We start from the raw sequence: 22,761 nt of genomic DNA, 5'->3' as shown, positions 1-22,761 counted from the left end.
CTAAATTGTTAAATATTCTGTATATTTTTAATATAACATTTATGAATGTGATTAACTGGAGTAATTAAGGTTGTGTTGGATGAATTAATATAACATATTATATCAAATAGTTTATAAAGAAATAATTGAATTATTTTTAATTGGCATACATTACTTTAACCTTTTGTTGCCTTTTGATTCAACAATTATTCTCAAAACCGGAAGTTCTATCATTAATGAAACTTAATAGAAATTTCTTATAAAAGGTCATTTTTGAAATTTTTAATTAGATCAATGTAAACTTAGACATAATAATGTAAATAAAGTTGATTTAAACATGTAGTTTGCATTTTTATACATACGATAATAAATTATCATCATCATAATATTGGGTTGTTCGGAAAGTTTGTAGCGATTTTTAAGAGAAATAAAAGAAATTGTTTTAAAACTAAAAATATACTTTTATTCCATTATGTATGCGCCATTGTTTTTAATGACGTGTTGCCATCTATGGGGCAGCTTCATGATACCCTCTTCGTAGAACTTTCCAGTTTTTCCCGCGAAAAACTGATCCACGTGGTTTTTGCAAGCTTCCAAAGTATCAAAGTTTTTATCACGAAGGGAATTTTATAGAGAACGGAACAAATGGTAGTCCGACGGGGCAAGGTCGGGTGAGTAAGGGGGGTGGGGTAAAACATCCCAGCCTAGTTCCAATAATTTTTGGTGTGTTCGTAAAGATGTGTGAGGTCTGGTGTTATCTTGGTGAAACACATGCCTTTTCTATTGGCCAGTTCTGGATGTTTTTCTTTAATTGCCATGTTCAGCTTATCCAATTGGGAACAATACTTATCAGAATCAATTGTTTGATTCTGTGGAAGCAGCTCGTAGTACAGGATTCCTTTCCAATCCTACCAGACAGTGAGCATGATCTTCTTTGGATGAAGACCGGCCTTTGGAGTTTTTAATGGTGATTCATTTTTCTTACCCCATGATCGTTTTTGGTTGATATTGTTATAAATGATCCACTTTTCATCACCTGTCACTAAACACTTCAGAAAAGGGTCATTTTCATTTTGTCTTTCAAGAGAATCACGAATAGAGATGCGATCCAGTAAGTTTTTTTCCGTTAAGTCATGAGGTATCCAAATGTCATAACAATTCACGTATCCAAACTACTTTAGATGTTGAAATACAGTACTGTTTGATGACTTCACTATGTCTGCAATCTCTCGACTTGTGTAATGAGGGTTTTCATCCAATAATGCTTTGATCTGGTCCTCTTCAATAACAGGTCTTCCTGAGCGAGGAGCATCTTCAAGGCTGAAATTACCCGTTTTAAATTTTGCAAACCACTTTCGAACAGTTGATTCTGATACAGCACTCCCACCATAAACATCACATATCTTTTTTGCTGTTTGTACAGCATTTTTGCTTTTACGAAAAAAGAAAAGAAATAAGTGTCGATAATGCACGTTGTTCGCATCCATTTTTTGCAATGAGACAAATTAAACGCTATTTGAATAATCTTAGCGGTTTTTTTGTAACGGACGCGTCTCAAGGTCATTTATCGTAATATTCATTGGTTTGTACAATTCTAATCATTTTTGCATCAACTGGTGTCTCAACCGTCGTCTATCAAAAATCGCTACAAACTTTCTGAACAACCCAATAGATAGAGTATACTGTATTACTATTAAGAAATAATTTTATGATAATACATACAATGTTAAATTAGAATGGATTTTATAATAGATTCTTAAACATACTTAGTAGTTTTTATGGGACTGAAATTATGACCCTGCAGATAACGACACTCGGTTATAACGTCAAAAAATTGCCAGTCCCATGGATGACGTTATAATCGGGTTAAACTGTATTTTATTTCAGTCTAATTTCAATGAAAATTATGATTAATAAAACAAAAAAATACAGTATTTTATCTCTAAGAATTTCATTAAAAAAAATAGTTTTTTATATTTTTACCCTGAACTTGCAATTAGGGGTTTGAGAAATATCAATTTCTTAAAACTATTTTATTAATATATCAATATTGAAAAAGTTAGAATTCAATTATTCTATCAAAAGTTATAAAAAAAAAAGTCATGAAGAAACATTAATATTGAGAGTGGAGGTGATTTTTGAAACAAACACATTTACTTTTTGGTAAAGAAACTTTGTATGAGTAAAAAATTTTCAAATGTCCCCCACACCCTTATTATCTTCCAACCAATGGTCCAATTTTCCTGAAAATTGCTATAAACATTTCCTCCTAATGCACAACCTCCCTGAAAAATTTCAGAAATTTTCAACAAAAAGCAAAGGTCTTGAAAAAAATCTTGCCCTCCCACATACTAACATCCATATATACAGAAAAACCTCTAATCTACTATATAAAGCTCTGAAAATGGTTTATTTCTGTCACGGTATGTCAAAAACAGCCACTAGGGGCACCCCTAGCTATTATTTAAATTAACAATACAGTGGGTGATCAGTTATCGAACAAATTGGATAACGAACTCTTTTGCGGAATATTTTTATGTTCAGATAACAAACACCTCACAGAACAAACACAAGAAGAACCAGTGTAAAATAAAGAATACCGATTGTCTTCCCTTGTCTTCAAACAACAATTCAAAACTTTTCAAAGTACAGGAGACGTCGACATCGATGCTCAACCTGGTATATATTGATCAGATAGTATTCCTCTGAACTTTGAAACTCTTCCCTTGTAATTCCAGCCTTTTATTTTTCTGTCAGAAACAATTTTTTTATAGTATTCGGGTGGGCGCTCATTAAGTTTTAGTGGTTTTTATTTTCAACAGGTGAGAGTATAATAACAAAGGTAGAGAGTGGGCAGATGATGTCTGATGTTGATGAGCAGTATGGTTTGTACAGGTCTACAGTAAGCCGCAGTTCAATCTTATCTAAGAAAGATACTGTATTATCAAGAAGACTCAAGCAGCTTGTGGAGTAACAAAAATCTGAGAAATAAAGAACATTGAGGAGATCATAACAGAACCTGAAACTGATCTGACGATAGAAGAATGCCAAGAACTCTTGAATGAAGAACACCAAGAAACTTGGCGAGATAGGCTTTCTTCTAAAAAAGAGGATTAATGCCAATATCTGATATTAATTAAAGATCATTTGAACAACGGTCTTAGAATGGGAATTTGAATGGGAGGATGTCAAAACAACGGTCTTAGAATGGTATCTAAACCAGGTTGAGGTTAATAGACTTGGGGATCTCTACAATTACAATGCTATTAATTACTTCTGAAAAATCCTGAAGAAGAGAGAAAAGCAATGAACATTAGACATATTCTTTAACCCCCACAAACAGAAAAAACACGACTAATAAAAATGCAAGACTGTTTTTATTATTACTTATAAATAAACATAGTCAGAAAGTATATATATATATATTTTTGGGGGGTTTCCAGAACAAATTAATCAAATTTTCATAAAAACCTATGGTAAATCGATGATTGTTCATTATCCAAATTGTTCGTTAACTAAAGTCTTGGAACAAATTATGTTTGTTAACTGATCACCCACAGTATGTCAAAAACACACATTTTATATGCAAAATTGTGAGAATTATGCAATAAATGATCTTGACAAGACAGACTTTAATTTGAAATTCAAAAGATGAAATAGAGAAAACATAATGTAAACAAGAAATTGAACAACAAATAAATCAAATAAAATAAATATCTCTAAGTAATATGAATAAATAAAAATGAAAACAATAATAGTAATAATCGAGTTCAAGGATTTTGTTTATTATTATTTGTTTAAGTACAAAATATCACATTTTCTTTGGTATCAAGATAATAATAAAAATAAACAAATAGCATTATTGAATTGATGTTGCAGGTCATATCTTTGACATGCCTGCTCTAGACTATTACATTTGGACAATTTACTACTTTTTGGGCCACTTTAAAAATAATTTGGGCTACATTTTGAGGAATTCTGCTTAACCTTTTATAAACTTATCTACTGACCTGTGAGGTTCTCAATGGACATGTACTGTTTAGCTGCATTTATTATTATTACTATTATCAATTAATAAAAATAACATTCTGTATAACTAGCCGTATTCCATTTGCTTAATAAATTACATCAGTTATATGGCATTTGGCATATTATACAAAAATATGTAAATCTTGGATAATTTGAAGTCACAAATATTTCATCCTTGAATTTTGAACAAGGATTTCTTGTACTTTTATTCTTTTGTTTTAATTTTTAATTTAAACAATCAACATTCTATGTATTAAAGTTTATTCATTATATTCTATCTTTTGCTAAGTTCAATTTTTGTATTCTACCTGAGGATGGTGTTTAAAAATGACCAAAATATTCATAATTAAATCATGTTTTTTGTGCTTTTGAAAGTTTCCTGAGTGTCTGAATTTTCAATATTGCAGTTTATATTTTTATATTTAAATTTTTTATTTTTTTATTAAAACTTTAAAACATAAATCCCCTTAAAATGTTTTAATGAAATTACTTTATAATGAACTATTTAAATGGGTCTATTGAATCTCATTATGTAGCGTTTTTAACATAATATTATTGCCAAGTTTTTTTTTCTTATTAGCGAGGTTGCAGCTGACGTTTTCAACATGAAAACATGTACGTCAGACATTCAGCACCACCTTCCTGTGAGCCTAGAAGTTTGACAATGGCATTTGGAATGTCAGTGGAATCATGCTCGATGTTCCAAATGCCATTGTCAAACTTCTAGGCTTACAGAATGGCAGCACTGAATGTTCAACGTACATGTTTTTGCACTGAAAATGTTGGCCGCAACCTTGCTATTAAATCCTTATGAACAATTTCAAACTTCAAACACGTAGTAGTTGTTTCTTTCCATACATAATACAAACTTATCTAATTGTGTCTGGAGTAAAAAAATGCAAAAGAAATAAGTCCCAGAGTAACTCCTAAATCTCTATTATTTCTTTCTTTCCTACTTCTTGTTTTCAAAATCTATTTTGTCTCTTTATCATCTTATAAGTTCATCATTAACATAAAATGAGATATCAGAATATAACATTTAACAGTATTACTTGTTTTGTTATCATCTTATTCAACTCTTTCCACTAGTTCCCATCCATTTTCATGAATTATAAGATCCCTTACTTGATTTTTTCAAGCTCTTAAAATTTATTTTTACCCAAAAAGAAAAGATGCTAGTAGAATGCTTATTAAGGCAACTACATGGAAAGGCACATTAACAAATGTTTTCAACTGCTATGCAGCCATTCTCAGCTTTAATCCAAATAAAAAATAGTATTGATGTAATACAAATTTAAATCTGTATCTTTATGTGATGGTGCTGAATTTTATTACTTTGAAAATAAAGTTCAAGACTTATTCTAAACTGCACAGTCTGCAAACAAAAGCAGAATTTAGATTAGAATAAATGTATTTTGCCAAATGTTAATTGCAATGATTCTCTTCTTTTAATTTTTAAATCTAAGGGAAAAGTATCAAACTGGTTCCATTTTTAATAAAGTTAAATGAAAAATTTATAAATGTACTGTACATAAAAAAAGTTTATACTTTCATCTATTTCTATCTAATCAATAGCTTACATAAGGGAAATATATACAAAATTACAATTTAAGTTTTGTATCTATATAAATTTGTGTGTGCAGTTTTTCTACATTTCTTGCTTGTATGATTTGAGGAAGATGTATTCCCTATAGAGAATCAGTCCTTGAACTGAAATAGAATCTATGAGTCAAGTTCAGGTTCTTTGTTACTTGTGGTTTTATATTGTCTAATCTTCCTGTTTAGAATCAACTTGTTAGGTGAGTCTATAGTTACAATTCTACATCTCAACTGGAGTACCGTTGTTACTCAATAATGGAAAGATGGACTTACACACACGAAAACCAGATTAAAACTGACTGGTAATTTTTCATCTATATATTTATCTTGGTCCAGTCAATTACTTCCAGGAATCATTTAAAATATCTGACTGCTCCAAATAAAGGGCAATTAAAAGCCGTGACACACAAGACAATTTTTGTAGGAGACATGTCACCAGTTGTCGGGAAGTCAAATCATTTTAACTTTTGAGAGAGAAAAAGTCTCCTGTTGCTCACTTTAACCAATGAGTGCATGTAGATTTATAATGTCAGTACAACTCTTGTTTACAACACAAAAATAAAAATGGACAATAGTCACTGGTTTACTGTTGATAGGACAGGATATTTAATTTCATTAATTCAATTGTAAGTACAGTATAACTAATGTGACCATTTATCTTTTTCTCAAAATGGAACAGCTACTAATTTTTAGGTAATAGTATGTGTATTCAAGAAAATTCATATTTAATTTATGTATAAAATATATAACTTATGTGATCTTATATTTTTCTGAAAAACAAATCTGCTTGAGTATATTTGGTGTTGATTTCAAGTAAGAATGAAATTCTTGGCACGATTTCTTAAAATTAGTTTGGTAATTGACATTGTTTAAGAACTGCAACTTGCAACTGTTTTTTTTTCGCTTGTCCATATATTATTCATAACAGAAAAGACCCTTTTTATGAGTGCATTAATGTCAGGCAGACACAAAATATATTCAATAATTACATAAAAGTTTATATAATTCAAATTATTGGTGTTAAAGTGTTTGAACAATTCCACCCGACTTTCGGTTGAAACGTTCCCAGTGTTCCATTCTGTTAATTTTTGCAGTGTAATGTAATTAAAAATAAGTGAATAGCCTACTCATCAAATACTTCTGTACCTTAGTTACATTTAATAAATCCCTTTTCAATCAATGCATCCATTACACTTTGAATTTCTTCCCACATACATATTTTGGTTAAATTTGCCCATTCAAATATTTCTAATTCTTCAAAGAACAAAGTCAACTGTTCCAAGCATTCCTTGCTTGTTTTATAGAACTCAGCAGCTACAGTTTTCATATATTCTTTATCAACACCACTGCAGCCACTTTTTATGGCAATTTTGCCATTAAATTACAAATGGAGTGGGGAAGATACAGAGTACTTTGTTTCAAGATCAAATTGTCTTTACATTGATTTATTTTCTTTGTGACTTCAATTACAGAAATAATCTGACCCTCAATCTTTAACACAGCTTAGTGGAACATTGCTGACTATGTATGTGTAAAAAAAGCGATAATTCAGAGTTAGGGTTTTCAAAAAAGGTTCTCAATATATTTGGACATTTATCAATACTCAATAGTTTTTTAATGGCTTATACAGTTTCAACACTCAATAGCAGGCACAATGCAAGCCACCTAGTTTTACTATAGCCTAGCAATTTATGATATCTGTGTCAATATCATAATAAAATTCTGTTAGAGTTTCCACTTGAACATTATAGATATATAAATGTAAATATATTTTCACAATAATGCATTCAGTCTACAAGTAGACAATCTGCAGCAATTTTAAATGTGTTGTAAATTATGTGAGCTCCACACCCAATTCCTATCAACATTCTTCCAAAAGATAAATTTAGTTTTGCATAAACATTGTCCATGCCTCATCTTTACAATTTGCCAGAATTGCAGTTATTATTATCTCCATAAAATGCCACAATTTTTGAAGTCAAATTATTTTCTGTCAATACTTTCATTAGATAATTGATGATAATGTCTGATGTTTCGTCCTGGTTGGTCTTGAAATTCTAAAAGTTTGACTTGTGTGCCTTCGTATGGTAAAAAGAAGCAAACTTAAACAGGGAATATTTTCTTGGAGTTGTGGTTTGAAGCATCAGTTAATATAGTAACACAAATGCATTTGCTGCAGCAATCTTTAAATTTACCTATTTCTATTGGCACTAACACATTTACAACAATAACTTCTGTTTTCATACAAGCACATCTAAATTTCTGTTCAAAACATGTTTGAATTAATTTAGAAGCACAATCATTTGAGTGAAAACTGGTTCTCTTGCACCATATAAGCCCAGGTGCATTCTGTCACAGCAACTTTCAGATCTTCCAACGTTGGTGAATCTGTTTTCTTAAAAAAATTAAGCATTGAAGAACTCAAAGCAGCATCAAGATCAGAACTTTTATGTTTTTCTGATCTTAAATGTTGGTTAATATTGCAGGCACCACCATGGACTATGCAAAATTCTGTAAGACACTTTTCACATCTGACATCCGATAGAGTACTTCTTTGATTTATAAATGGGTATTTAGTTTTTAAGTTGACATTAAAAGTGCCCTTGTGTTTAGACACTGTTAAAATGAAGGGTTCGCGTACAAGAAATTTAAATTGATTACAATAATGCAAGTTGAAAAGAAACAATAATCAATCGTCAAGAAAAACAGTATCTTTCAGGAAGTAAGCGAGCTGCCAGGCTTCTGACTGACTTATGTATATATGAGACATATTGCCATGCCATCATCACCGTGCTACTAGACACTACTGTCTGATATTTTGATATTTTGCACCTTTTTTTGAAATTGTTACTGAGGGTTGTTATTTTTCTGAAAACAAGACATTTCAGCATCTCAAAGCTGTGCTTGGAGACAATCAGATAGGCTACCTAAAAACAAGACGCATGGTCATCTTCAGTATAACATTCTTTAAAAGAATAGCACAAAATACTCAAAGATACATGCTTTCGTGCCAATAGTGAAAATTTGATTACCAGATATGTTGATCGACAACTTGTCTCCTCATATGTCCGGACATTGCCAAACATCAACAAAAACTTGTTGCTCAGAGATCTCCAGGATGAGAAATTGCCTAGTGTGTCACAGCTGTAAGACTATATAGGTTATTTTAATGAAAGACTCCCATTAGCACCCAAAAGATAGTACACCATACATCTGTTGATGATTCATCCAATACTATGAATAAATTACACCACTAACTCATGTTTTAATTACACCATATTTTAAGCATACATCTATTAAATTCTTATTATGAAAATGATGCAAAGAATAAAAATCCAGAATCAAATGAGCTATAAAATACTAGTACATTGGCTTATGACCATAATGAATAACTTCTAAATTTTTACTTGAGATTATGCTACTCTCCCATAAAATCTTAGATTTCTATCATCATCCTTTGGTTTTTTAAAAACAAAAAACATTTGATCTATGGAACATTAAAGAAACAAAGCTTTATGCTTGAATGTGATATAAAAGATAGTCTAAATTTAAAGATTTACTAGATTTAATATTTTGTTGCTAGTCACTGTTTTTCTATTTATATACTTTCACAATTAGGATAAGTTGTTTTATTGGAACTGAAATATGAATCTGACTAATAATATTGATCAGTTGTTTACTAGTTTTAAATATTTTGTGTTTAAGTTTTAGCTTAAATTGCATATTAATGTTCTTTTAAATTCATTTTACACTTCATGTAAAATATTATTTATATATTGTGTATGTAACTATAGAATGTCATGTTCTAATCAATAATACAAATTGTTAAGTAAAACACAGTGTATTTTATGAACATTTATACATTTATTATTATTATTGTTGGTGTTGTCAAACCTCTCTAAAACAAATACCTGTTATAATAATAAACCCCAGTACAATGATAGAATGTCTGTGGTCCTGGATGAAGTCCTATACAAATACTCTAACTTATCACCTGCTACAATGTTAGTAAAAACCCTAATACAACTATTGGGATGTGTTGATGCAATTCATGCCTGACTCAAATGCTTCATCACAGCTGATTAATGCAGGAAACACATGGTGAACAGCTAGAAGCACCTACTCGCTAATCATGTTATGTACAGACCTTCCCCACATTCCAGAATGGTTGCCCATAACTAGTTAATTGGCAACATTGTAACCATCATGACTACCTTAACTAATTCTACTATGAGGAAATACAAATGCCTAACCAATCACTAAGCATTTCCTTTTCCCATTAGAGAACAGCTCCAGCTAGTGGCCAAGAAGGTAGCAGTACTAGTATGTAGTGGGAAGATATGGCAAGAGCACAGAAACAGATACGTTCAGAAATAAAAGTAGGAAAACTTTCAAAGACATTGATATGGAACAAAACAAACAGAAGTTGCCAAAAAAGTATGACTTCACTCAGTCAACACCAGCAACTACTTTAAAGAAACAGAAGGAAATCAAGTGCAATGTAGTGGGTAAAAGGAAAGGATTAGACATTCAAGTCTCCAGTTCAAATGAAACTTGGTAAACATGTAGCCTTAAAAGCATACAGCTCCTTGTCCAAATAATAGAACCCACTTCTCAAGTGTTTCCAAAAAATGTACCTCTGAAAATTGAGAATTTAGCTTATAAGTCTTTGGAAATTTCATGTTTCCTTGGAACAGTGATAGCCAAGTGGTTAAGATGCTAAGCACCTGAGCTGAAGGTTTGGACCTTCCTAATTTTTTTTATGTGTAACAAAAATATTTTATTATTTTACCATATAATTAGCATTATTACTACTAATATTCCTCACATTTAAAGTTTATAAAACAAGAGATTAAAAATTCATGACATAATTTCCTGCTTAGCAAAAAAGAAGTCTCTGCAGATTTCTCTTTTATGTTGTTGAATAAAATTTTTATTTCTTAATATTTATTTTCAGGTATTTTTGCCTGTGGTTACATATTATGTCAAATATTTTACATGTTGTGACATAATATGTAACTACAAGCAAACAAGAGTGAGACATTACTGGGCATGAATGAAAACACAATATGAAATAGCAGTCTCAGGGTTTTTTTTAATTGTTGATATTATGGACAATTTCCTCACCTGCTTATGTTTGTTACACTTTAAATATAATAATACCACCATATCTGAAAATAAACATGAAGAAATAAAAATTTCATTTAATGACATAAAAGAAACCTCTTTTATCACTAAACAGTAAATGACGTTACAATTTTTAAATCTCATTTTATAAGCTTTAAATGTGAGAACTAATAACAGTAATAATAATGCTAATGATACAGTAATATAATTAAATATTTTTGTTACAAAAAAATTTAGAAGGTTCAAACCTATATCATGTAGCTCCAGTGCTTAGCATCTTAACCACTCAGCTATCACTGTTCCAAGAAAACATGAAACTTCCAAAGGCTTATAAGCTAAACTCAATTTTCAGAAGTCCATCTTTCAAAAACACTTGAGAAGTGGGTTTTATTATTTGGACAACAAGCTTTTGTGTTTAGGGCTACATGCTACCAAGTTTCATTTGAACTGCAGATCAGAATGTCTAACCCTCTCCTTGTTAGATCCTTCTCAGAAACATCTGAAGACACCTAATTGCAATGATGTTGACAGTACAACATTCTGTTGGTTTACTGAGATGTGGATAGAGAATTTTTCAAACTAATTTTCATTTTCTTAATAATCTCAGTTCTTTAAATTTCAAGACCACACTACAATAATAACCCCAGTAAAACAATACTACTTTCCTGGTCCCAAAATATTGTAGTAAGTTTCAACTGTATTTTTTTTTTTTGCTATAGATAAACTGTTCTGGCATAAAGTCAAAATATTTTTATAGTAAATATTAATTGTAAATGATTCTTTTAAATTTCTTTTTCCTCAATAAACAAAATTGCTCATTTTAATTTTATTTTTTCTTATCCAGAACACAATAAAAAATTTTGGGACAGAATGCCAAAGATCAAGAATGCTTAAATATACTAAATACTCTTTCCTTAAATGTTCTGTACAGAAATGGGAATTGGTAGGTCTTTTATGGCCATGCATCCTATATGCCATAAAATACAATAAACCATCTCCTAAACAAATGTTAGCCTTGAATCAATACAAGTTTAATAGTTGCACGTCATTCCAAACCAATCCAACCATTTTTTTTCTCTAGTCTTAGATACTATAGGTATTTTGCAGAATAAAAGACAACAATTCAGTACAATATTTAAGGAAAAAGTGGATAAAAGTAGAAAGGTAAAAATATTTTGTATTTAAGCCATCCTGTGTCTTTGGTACTCAATGTCAATTTTTTTTTACTATATTGTGGATAAAAAGTAAAATTAGAATGCATACTTTTATTTATCAGAAAAAAGAAGTCATTTGCAATTAAAATTTACCATTAAAATATTCAATAAGAATTGAAGCAAAAGCTGCTTAGCTATAGCAAATGATAATAGTAATATGTTTACTTAAACAATAATATTTTTATTCAAGAGCTGTGCTGGAGAGTTTTCTTGTATCCTATTGAAGGTTATTTTGGGAATTCATTATATGTATTTGTAACTTCACTTATAAGATGCAGGCTGATTTTTTGAGCCTGTTTTTTGGACAAAAGTTGCATCTTATATGCCACAAAATATGGTACTTCCTTCTTCACCCAAAGAAATAAATCTGGAGCTGACATGTACTGAGTAAGAAGCCTTCAATGTTGGTTTCCTTTTACTCTTTTCACCCTGTGGCACTAAGGGTGTGACTATGCAGATGTGAATTTAGAGCGAGTGATTTAGTTTTTGCAAAGGAAAACCATGCACAAGCAAGAAGCAAGAAATAACACTGGTGAGAGCAAATTTCTGGTTCTTGCACATATCTGATAGGTTTTGATATTTATCGCATCTCGCCTCTTCTCGCCAAATATTCTCACTGGCTTGGAAAATTCACTCACTCGCATCTACATAGTCTCACCCTAAGAGGACACTTCCCTTTTTTTCTTATCAAGCCAACTCTTAGTTTGACAGGTCCACAATAGGATGACTAGATAGAAAGAGAAGTACTGACGCTGTCTAGATTTTACAGTCCAGCAGTGAAAAAATTCCTGAAGTTTTTCAATCCATCTAGATTTGTTCCCAAGACTCTCAGAGCAGTAGGCTGACACCTGCTGCTTTACCATTTAGCTATCTGCCTGCCCTCAATGCAAATTATTCTATTGCAAAACTTAACTTTAAAAAATATAAGATTTTGTGATTTATTCACCCCATCTCATATATAAATATACAGTTAACATTAACTAGATTCTCCGTTATTTTTTTGGAGGGGGATTTCCCTTCTAAGCATTAAGCTCCATATATCTTCACTCTTCTGCCACAAACTACAACAAACTGCTATTTTATTAAATAAAGTTTACATGTTTGTTGCTGTAATGATAGATACTATGTTTTCAACAAAGAAAACTTACTGTATTTTACCAATAAAATCACAAAAATTTCAGAGGCTAGAACAGATAAATTGCATTTGCATTCATTTCTATGGAAAAAATTGCTTCAGTTAACAAACGGAGTCGCAGAATAGATTAAGTTTGTTAACCGGTGTTCCACTGTACATCATACAAGTACATAGGTGCTACAACCAGAATGATGGCCATGTCTAAGCCATAGCCAAAGAGATACAGTAAGTAATCACTTAACATTGTTGAAAAAAGACAAATATGTTTATAATCACTTACAATTATTGTTGTTGAATTTTCTTTATGAACAGTAAAACTTACTCTGTGAGATAAGAATTAAATGCCAGTGGTTGTAAACACAATATAAAATTATAGGATCCACAAACCTGAAAGAAGTCCAGCAGGAACCAAGTATTACTTTTTGAATGTTTTCAACCTTGTTCTGATGTTCCTGAAGCCTTCTTAAAGAACATCAGAATGAAATGGAATGTTCAACAAATTGTGAAACAGGAAATTTAATTTGGTTAGAATACAAATTTAAACTGATTCTGTCATGCAAAGTAAGTGAAGTGATTGGATAACTGCCTTACAAGGCATTATCAAAGCAGGCTTGCCATACTTTAGAGGTTATCCTTTCATCTTTATTAATGCAATTGCCTCTCCTATATGCCTTGAAAATTTCAAGGGCTTCAAGCTCTCTGATATGTTTGTGTAGTCATTTTTAGCATGAGGCTTGTTGAAATAATGGGACAATTTTGGCCTCTGAAGTATAGATGGAGAAGCCAGTGGTGGTTTTCCCATGCTGAATATCATACTTGTGTTCCTTCAAACATTTGGATAATGATCACTGGAGTCAAGCTGATATAAATTAAACCTCTGTTGGATCTGTTGTCACAAAGGGATTATTACTCCTGGGCTCTTTGTATGTATATCAATCCTTTCCACATAGATCCAACAAAGGGCTATTCTTTGTTTAATGCTACTATCATGTGTCACCAGTAAAGAATAATTATTACTTAAATACTAGGATCAAATAAGTTGAGTTAAAAATTAATTACTTTTTTTTTGAGCAAAAAATTTTTTTATGGAATTTTGAGTTATTGAGAATAGAGTTTCTGGGACTTTACTGTAATTAGTTCTTGAAAATGTAATTTGTATGTATAAAAACAATTAAATATCCTGAAAAATTTTATAGTTAAAATATTTTAGTTTTTATGAATACATTATCATCAAATTTTATTGTTCTTAACTTAAAAATTTAGATTTTGTAGTCAATTATATGCATCACATTTCATTTTTAAGTTATAGAAATCTTACTAGATTGAACTGGATTAATGGGGTAAAGTAGCACAACTCATGGGCAATCTGCCAAGGAAGCTGTCTTCTGGAAAAGTTTCTTGAGAAACTGGTCCCTATTTAGATGTTAGACATCTAAAGAAAACCCAGAAAACTCCACACAGTAAGCCCAGTGGTCAAGCCAGAACCTACTGCCAACAACACTGTTTAATGGTTTTGTCCATTTGACCACTGTTGGGTCCTCAAGAAATTGGAACACTATAATTAAAAACATATTTCAGCTGAATTTCAAACCTAAGATGTGAATCATAGCAACCATAGTGTTATATAATTCATACTAAATAATCTGTTAAAAATTTTCAAATATGTAAAAAAAGAAAAAAATCATTACATATTTTACAAATTTAGCAAATCTATATAAAAGTTAGCAATTAATAATTTTACAAAATAAAAATGATTAAATTTATTAAATACACTTAATTAAAAATTCAAATTATACACATTATGAACTGAAAATTTAGAAAGTTAAAAATGCATTCATTACCTTTACTTCATGGAAAACAGGCGTAATTACATTAATCAAGCTTTCTCTATAAATATATGTATTTGTACACATACATTTTCAAGCAAATTAACATAATTTTGGTTTTACTATGTCAATAAAAATGAGATGAAAAATATAGAAACTAATGTGTACATGTATTGTTCAGCATAAATTGCAATAATGTAAAAATATATAAATCAAATTTGCATAAATTGCGCATTTAGATTACTAATGGAGGTAGAGTTTAATTATGTAACACTAACTTCAAATGAATACACAGCATTCTGTTTATTATAAATTCAATTCATGTAGAATTAGAAATTTTAATTAAAAGTCTAATTAGCTGATTTAGCAAATTATGTTTTCATTTGAAATAACCAAAAGTTTCAATTTATAAATGTTTTTTTTTTTTAAATTAATAGTAAATGAAAATTTCAAAATTACTATTATTATTTCCTTTTAACATAAGTGCATGACAATTTTATGGATAATTGCCTTGAGAAAATAAAAATCTATTAAACTGGCATTAATTTTTGTCATCAAAATGTCATTTTTGGGCAGTTAAAAGCCAAAAACATTTTCTAATTTAATAGATTTTACTCAGAATGAGTTTTAAATAAACTTTCCACTTACAACCTGATAAAACAAGCAGTTTATAAATAATTTACCTTAGTAACCATTTCTCATTTACAAATTATCAAAAGGAAAAAAATATGTAATTTCAAAATAGAAGTATTCAGAATTTTTAATCAGCAAAATCCATCAATTAAATAGTTTATTTTCTTTTTTCCCCCTCTCTTACTTACCTTAAATTAACTTTCCATTTATGTAACAATATTTGGGAAACAGTCCAACTAAATTCCAATTCAATAACATAATCAAATAATTTAGATAAATTGTTTTAATTGGTATAAATCAGGCATTTAACGTTTATAACGTACAAGTTAGGAAATAAAATTTTTTACATACGGAAGCTTGAAGCGAAAAATTTAATTTACTATATTTTTCTCCCCAGAAGATAGACCACCATATCAGACGCATCAAATTTTTGGGAGAAAAAGTACACAAAACATTCGGCTTACGGATCAAAATAGTGCACGTTACGAGGCAAAAAATATGGGTAAAACTTATTTATATACGTACACAAAGTAATTAAAAGTAACTTCAACCAAATGTTATTATATATATATATATATATATATATATAAAGAGAGTGCTTAATATGTTTGTTTACAAATGCAATGTCAATTTTGAAATGTGATGTCATTCTTACCTCATCCAATTCTTCTTCTGTCCACATTTCAATTGGACGATCATATTCGTCACCACTATTATACCCAGAAGGGCCTCCATTGACACCATCATCTTCAGTTGTTTTGACTTGCATTGCACTATTTGGCCTATCTTGAGAGGGACTATGTCCACTCTGCGAAGTGCTGGGATTTGTAAAATTGGTCTGATTATTCGTTCTATGCACAACATGATTAGAATGGACATGGGGATGATTTTTTCGAATACTTCTGTGAGGAGAAGCTCTATGACGACGTTTTGAGTGACTGGGTCCGCTGTCTGTCGTCTCGTAATCGTCAAAATTTGTTGATGTTGCGTGTGAAGGTCGCTTTTCGTCTCTCGGTGTGGCCGGTGGCCATGTTTGAGGCGAGAAATTGAACCTCTCGCGACTTTCTGGTGGATGAGGTTGATGTCCATGACGGTCGCCATGATAAGAATGATTGGGATCTGTGTTTTCACCTTCATTTTTCGACTGTGTCGTCTTTTTCTTGGGTAATATGGTCATGGTGATTGATATAGACGCTCTGTAGAGTTTACCGATTATTTCGGTGGTACGATGACACTAAAATATAACTCGTCACATCACATACCGGTAGAGACCAAATAGACACTTCTGAAACTCAAGATGGCGGATACTAAATAAGATAATAGTACTACGCATGACACGGATTACGTCATAATTAAATTATAATTAATTTCGCTTTATTTAGCGAAATATCAAATGAGATTTTTTTTATTTTCTGCTTAAAAATATATAAAGCGGAAGAAATTTTGATATTTAACGTAAAAATAATCAATAAATATATGATGATACGCTTATAAAAACAATCGCGAAAATATATTCATTTCGAATTCTCGATTTGAATCGAAAAAATGCTCATATTTATAAATCCGAGTATTTAACAAAAATCATTACGAATTGTAATGAAGGAAATTAATATACGAGACGTTATTTTTGAATCATATAAAAATGTATTAGCTTCAGATAATTTTGTTAATTCCGTCGCGTGGTCAACGTTCGTGCCAAACAACCGGATATGGCTGAGGCGGTTCAGGCTTTAGCCTATGTCTGAGGGAGACTCGGGATCGAATTCGGACGAGAAAATCTTTAAGAATTTCACTTTTCCGGGCTGTTATGTACTGTATACACAACAAGGGAAAATATTGGAGTCGTGTCAAATTCGAGCCTCCGAGTTCTTCGCAAATCTCTACGTTTTGAGACCTCATAAATCTAAAAAAGTCAAAAAATTCCGTGTGTATGTTGGCGTCAATTTCGCTTAATATCTCAAGATGGACTGAAGATTAACAAACGAAATTTAGGTCGGTGGCTTCAGTTAATACAGTGGTTCCCAACCTTTTCTAGGAGACGGCCGGATGGCCGAGCGGTCAAGGTGGCAGCCTACCGCTCTGGGGGACCCGGGATCGAATCCGAACGGGTCGAATAATCCCCAGGAATTTTTCGGGGGCTGGTCCGTTCGGATATGTCGGGCCCCGTCCCTCACCACCCGGTCGCCCCATTGTGGGCCTGGCCGAACCCATAATGGGCTTTCTAAAAGAGGCCTTCTTAGTGCCCACAGGGCGGAAAGAGTTAAAAAAAAAAACCTTTTCTAGGATGCAGAACACTTTTGTGTACAAATTTCTTTAGCGGAACACTTACTTAAGTTAATATGAAATACCTAAGCTTGTCATCAGTTATTTTATTAAAATTGAGCAGTTATAATTCAAAATCTCTACTCATATTATTAACGCCAATTCTAAGACAGGAAAAAATATACCTAAATAACTTTAATGGAAAACTTGTGCCTGATGTTTTTTACATATTTCATTCAGTTTTTATCATTGCCTTTATCTTATTCGAAACAGTAGTACACTCCATAAGTACGAGTCGTACATATATATTTAAGTTTATGAAAATTTTATGATTTTAATTTTTTGATATTCGGCGGCTCGAATACGATTGTACACTTTCCGATTTGCGACTAAATCTGCGGAACACTTGGGAGATGCTTACGGAACACCAGTGTTCCGCGGAACACCGGTTGGGAACCACCGAGTTAATAGATGACCGCCACGACTTTATTATTGAAGGAAAAGTATGATGTACAGTACAGGGGCCAGCCACTACTAATTTGAGGTGAAGAGCATATATTTTAAATTAAACGATTTAAAAATATGATTAAAAATTGCAGCCCGGCATTGTGTCACAATAAATAATTGCTCGTAGTTATAGTTTGTTTGTGAAAACTTTGGTTTCTACTTGTGAAAATATTTACAATGAAAAACTACATTTTGATTTTTGTCGTGTTATGAACCACAATATTGAAGTTAAAATCCTTCTAAGAGGTAATGAGGAGTTAATAATTGTGGGAAATGGAAGAAGCCTTGCATTTAACCATCCAAAATAGACAAAGAAAATATGCTAGTACCCGCAAGAGAATGATATGTAAAAACTACACCATTAAGATGTGCACAAATTTGCACTATATGCATCATTCTGGATAAGAAAAGTATATTAACATGAGCTAACTTTTTATTCGTTATGTTGTAGACAACAACTTTAGACACTGAAGCCGTCAGCCCAAGAGGGATTGGTAATTTTCCAATCTCTCTTCGGGCTGACGGCTTCAAAATGCATTGTTAAATAGGCGAAATAAACAGAACTGTTTTAATCGCCGTCTCTGTTAATTGTGCATAATTAAGAAAGACATGATGAATATTACTAGTCTCACTATTGGAAGAAGAAACCTTTACTTATAACTTTTTATACACTCTCCTGTCTGACGAAATAGAGTCTGTCTCCGTGAAGTTAACTACCGTCCTTCTTCCGAAGGCTTTGTAGATTTCTAATCTTTCAAGTTGTTTCGGCCGAGACACTATTTTCTCTCAATGGCGTCTTTTTTATTTCTAAGGAGTGAGGAAATTGTAGGGTTCTTTTAAAACCCTACAATTTTTTCACTTCTTATAATTCTGTGCTTACTACATCGGGATATCTCCTTATAGATGGAATAGAGGGCCTTATCGTAGATGACTACCACACCGTGTGATAGAGCTGCCTCGGCTGAAACATTCCGATACGATAGTTATCTACAAACTGTTCGGAATAAGGACGGTACAGATAGTCCATTCATACGTTACTGTAGGCCTATAATCATACAATTTAGCAAAATCGCTGCAGAGGAAATTGCCGCGAACTTTGATGTTAGAAACAATAATGTAACAAAACGATGACGTCATCTATGTTTATATCAAAACATATTTTAAATTATCATCATATTACTGAACGCCGTTTAGTAAAATAGTCATAAAAAGTTTTAATTAGCATAAATTTAAGCTTTTGTAATTCTGAGTAACATTTTGAATAAAATTCATTTGTTTCCGTGCAATTTTATTCTTATAAGCATAAAATTAAGCCGTAAAACTAAATTAGCTTTAGGTGAAACATCTGGGTCGATAGGTCAAAGTTCACGGGGACCCCGTGAACTTTGACCTATCGACCCAGACGTTTCACCAGCACGTCACTGATAACGAGAAAGGCGTAAGTTTAAAATTTGAGCTTTCTAGACCCAGTAGTTTTTTCTCTACGAGCGTCTGCAGTGCCCGGTGAACAAAAAAATGAGAAGAAAATGCAGCTTTTTTGGAGATTTTTTGCACTTTTCAATTGCTTATATTTCGGCAACCGCTTTTTACAAAATCTTGAAATTTTGCATACTACCTAAGAAAACAATTTTCCTTCAAACGAAACGACATATTCGAAATTACTGTAGGTGTTTGGGGGCGGAAAAATCGGCAACTCTGATTCCTTTATATACAGTCAGCCAGTGACTTTTTTTACTTCCCGGAGAGTCACTATCACGACTCTTGATATAAGAAAGTAGATTCTTGGATCAAATTTCATCTGTTATTATTAAATACAGATACGTCCTCAATATATGTCATACTTCAAGTTCCTAAAACGCGTCGTGAACAAAATGGTGTACATCGAATATCAATTTCTCATCGAAATAATATATTATGTGAGAGATATGATACATTCCAGATAAACTAAAAACAATTTATGTGGAAGCGTCCAGTGTACTATAACGAGGCCGGATGGCCGAGCGGTCAGAGTTAGCAGCCTGCTGCCCTGGGGGACCCGGGATCGAATCCGGACGGGTCGAAAAATTCCCAGGAATTTTTCGGGGGGTGGTCCGTCCGGATATGTCGGTCGTCGTCCCTCACCACCCGGCCGCCCCATTGTGGGCCTGGCCGAACCCATAATGGGCTTGCTGTATGAGGCCCTCTTAGTGCCCACTGGGCGAAAAGAGTTGCGAAAAAAAAAAAAAAAAAAAAGTGTACTATAACATATTAATTATATGGAAGTGTCGCTACTTGTTATACTTTCTAGACAATAGAACAAAGTGTTTGAACGGTAAAGACTTCAGTCTATCTACCGCTCTAAGATCGAATTCTGGCTGTTGAAGAACCCAGTGCGATCTGTACCTGATGTGTCAAATCCCGTCCCATACAGTGCGGCAACCCACATCGTGGATCTTGAGAAGCCAAAAATGGGTGAGATTAAAACTGCCCTCTCTTAGTGCCCTCGATAAACAAAACAAAACCAAAAAATCACCAACTGCCATATCGTATAATAAAATATGCGATGAGCACGAAGATTTTTAATCATACTAAATATTCAGAGATTTAACAGAAAAATTCATCACAAAACGATTATTGATGGGAATATCTGAAATTCCATTTAATCGAAGCAAGTTGTGATTACCAGAGCCCCTTCGGCTGCCAAATTAAAGTGTTTTAATCTTTAAAATTGGCGTTTCCACTTCTCGAGACGAGGACCCAGGGGTTGGATTTGTGGGAAGCGAGTGTTCAAGTTGTTTCATTCTGTACAATTAGAGAGAACGAGGTGCTTGGCGTGTAAGTGCGTGAGTGCGAGAATTCGAGTAAAGGTTAAACGTTGTATATCTTCGTGTACAGTAATGTTGCGTTAGTATGTGTGTGTTGTGTGATCGAAGAACATCTTTCGGCATGTCTAAAAACAATAAATTATGATACGAGAATAACATGTGTAAAATATTAAACGAAAGAGTTCTTGCCATTGGAAATTTCGGGAAATATTCACTCTATGATAAATGGCCATTTTGTACTCTTCGTGGTAAAATTGGGGAGGGAGTAAAATCTCCCTCTCAAATGTTCCTAGAAAACACAAAGACAGTGAGAAAGCGAGAAGTTCATTTATTATCTAGAGTCAACATTATTACCTTTATGAGACAGAAGAATAATGATCCGTTTTTCTTCCTCAACAGTGTTATGAGAGGAGCGAAGGACCTGACATAGCCTAGTCTAGCCTGACCCAGAGCTCAATCCTCATAACAGCTGTTTGAGCCGAATGTCGCGCCCGGTGAGGAGACATTTCACGTCCGGGCGGTCTTAATCGGGAGTCAAATCCGTTGTTGTCGACCGAGACCGAGTATCACGTTCGGGAGACAAATCCGTGGTCACATCCGGGTAAGATACAGTCACGTCCGGGAAAAGGTGTCGAGTCAGGGTGAAAAAATGTTTAATCCGGTAAGAATGTCGCATTCGGGTGAAGAAGGACGAGTTGGGGAAAATCGAAGAGAATCGCCACTTAGGCCAAAAACCGCAACCGTTCGCAGCAACAAAACCACAGACACCAAGGTCCATCGACTTCGGCGGCTCTCTCCTACTTCCAGAAGGCTGTGGCGTTCCCGTCGCGGACGAAGAGGCAGAACTCGACAAAACGGGAAGTGACAACTCGGACGAGCTGTCACTTCCTATATCCTCCACAACAAGGTCTGCGGCCGGCCGATCCCCGAAGACCTTGGCCAAGTGCAATAGACCCAGAGTGTAGCGTCGCAGTCTCTCAACTCCGGGAGAGTGCCATGCCCCACGCACTTTGGGAAGGTCGTCACCCGCTGCCTCTCGCTCGACGGTCTCTTCCGACACTGAACTAATCAATTGGGAAGAGACACGGTCTAGCCCCCGTCCTCGAACGTCTCTTCGGATGTGGTAAGGGTGCAGACGCGAGCGAGCGAGAATATGTGGCGAGAAGAGGCAAGACGAGATAAAAAACAAACCCTGTTAGTTATGTACTGTACGAGAACCAGAAATCCGCTCTCGCCAGAGATTTTCTCGCTTCTCGCTTGTGCATGGTTCCCCTTTGCGACAACTATATCGCTCGCAACCTCTCCTCGCTATTAAATTCGCGTCCGCATAGTTTCACCCTAAGGGTGCGACTATGCAGACGCGAGCGAGCGAATTTTCCGAGCGAGCGAGAATATGTAGCAAGAAGAGGCGAGACGCGATAAATATCAAAACCTGTCAGATATGTGCGAGAACCAGAAATTCGCTCTCGCCAGCGTTATTTCTCGCTTCTCGCTTGTGCATGGTTTTCCTTTGCGACAACTATATCGCTCGCAACCTCTCCTCGCTATTAAATTCGCGTCCGCATAGTTTCACCCTAACGGTGCGACTATGCAGACGCGAACAAGCGAATTTTCCGAGTGAGCGTGAATATGTGGCGAGACGCAAT

The 22,761-nt window shown here is 33.3% G+C and overlaps 1 protein-coding gene across 2 annotated transcripts in view; it reads right to left on the bottom strand.

The window, feature by feature from the left end:
* Duba (Deubiquitinating enzyme A) overlaps positions 1-16,873 on the bottom strand; it is a 51,709-nt gene extending 34,836 nt beyond the window's left edge. The window contains exon 1 of one of the 2 annotated variants that reach the window (XM_067288164.1): positions 16,198-16,873. In XM_067288164.1, coding sequence (XP_067144265.1) covers positions 16,198-16,719 — 522 coding nt within the window. In that variant the 5' untranslated portion in view covers positions 16,720-16,873. The remainder of the gene's footprint in view (positions 1-16,197) is intronic. The other variant, XM_067288165.1, reaches the window with a different exon arrangement.
* Between the last annotated feature and the right edge of the window lie 5,888 nt (positions 16,874-22,761).

This window comes from Centruroides vittatus, unplaced genomic scaffold (assembly GCF_030686945.1).
Source record: "Centruroides vittatus isolate TY-2023 unplaced genomic scaffold, ASM3068694v2 scaffold_769, whole genome shotgun sequence".
In the NCBI taxonomy this organism is placed as follows: domain Eukaryota; kingdom Metazoa; phylum Arthropoda; class Arachnida; order Scorpiones; family Buthidae; genus Centruroides; species Centruroides vittatus.
This window is presented reverse-complemented; position numbering and strand designations above follow the sequence as displayed.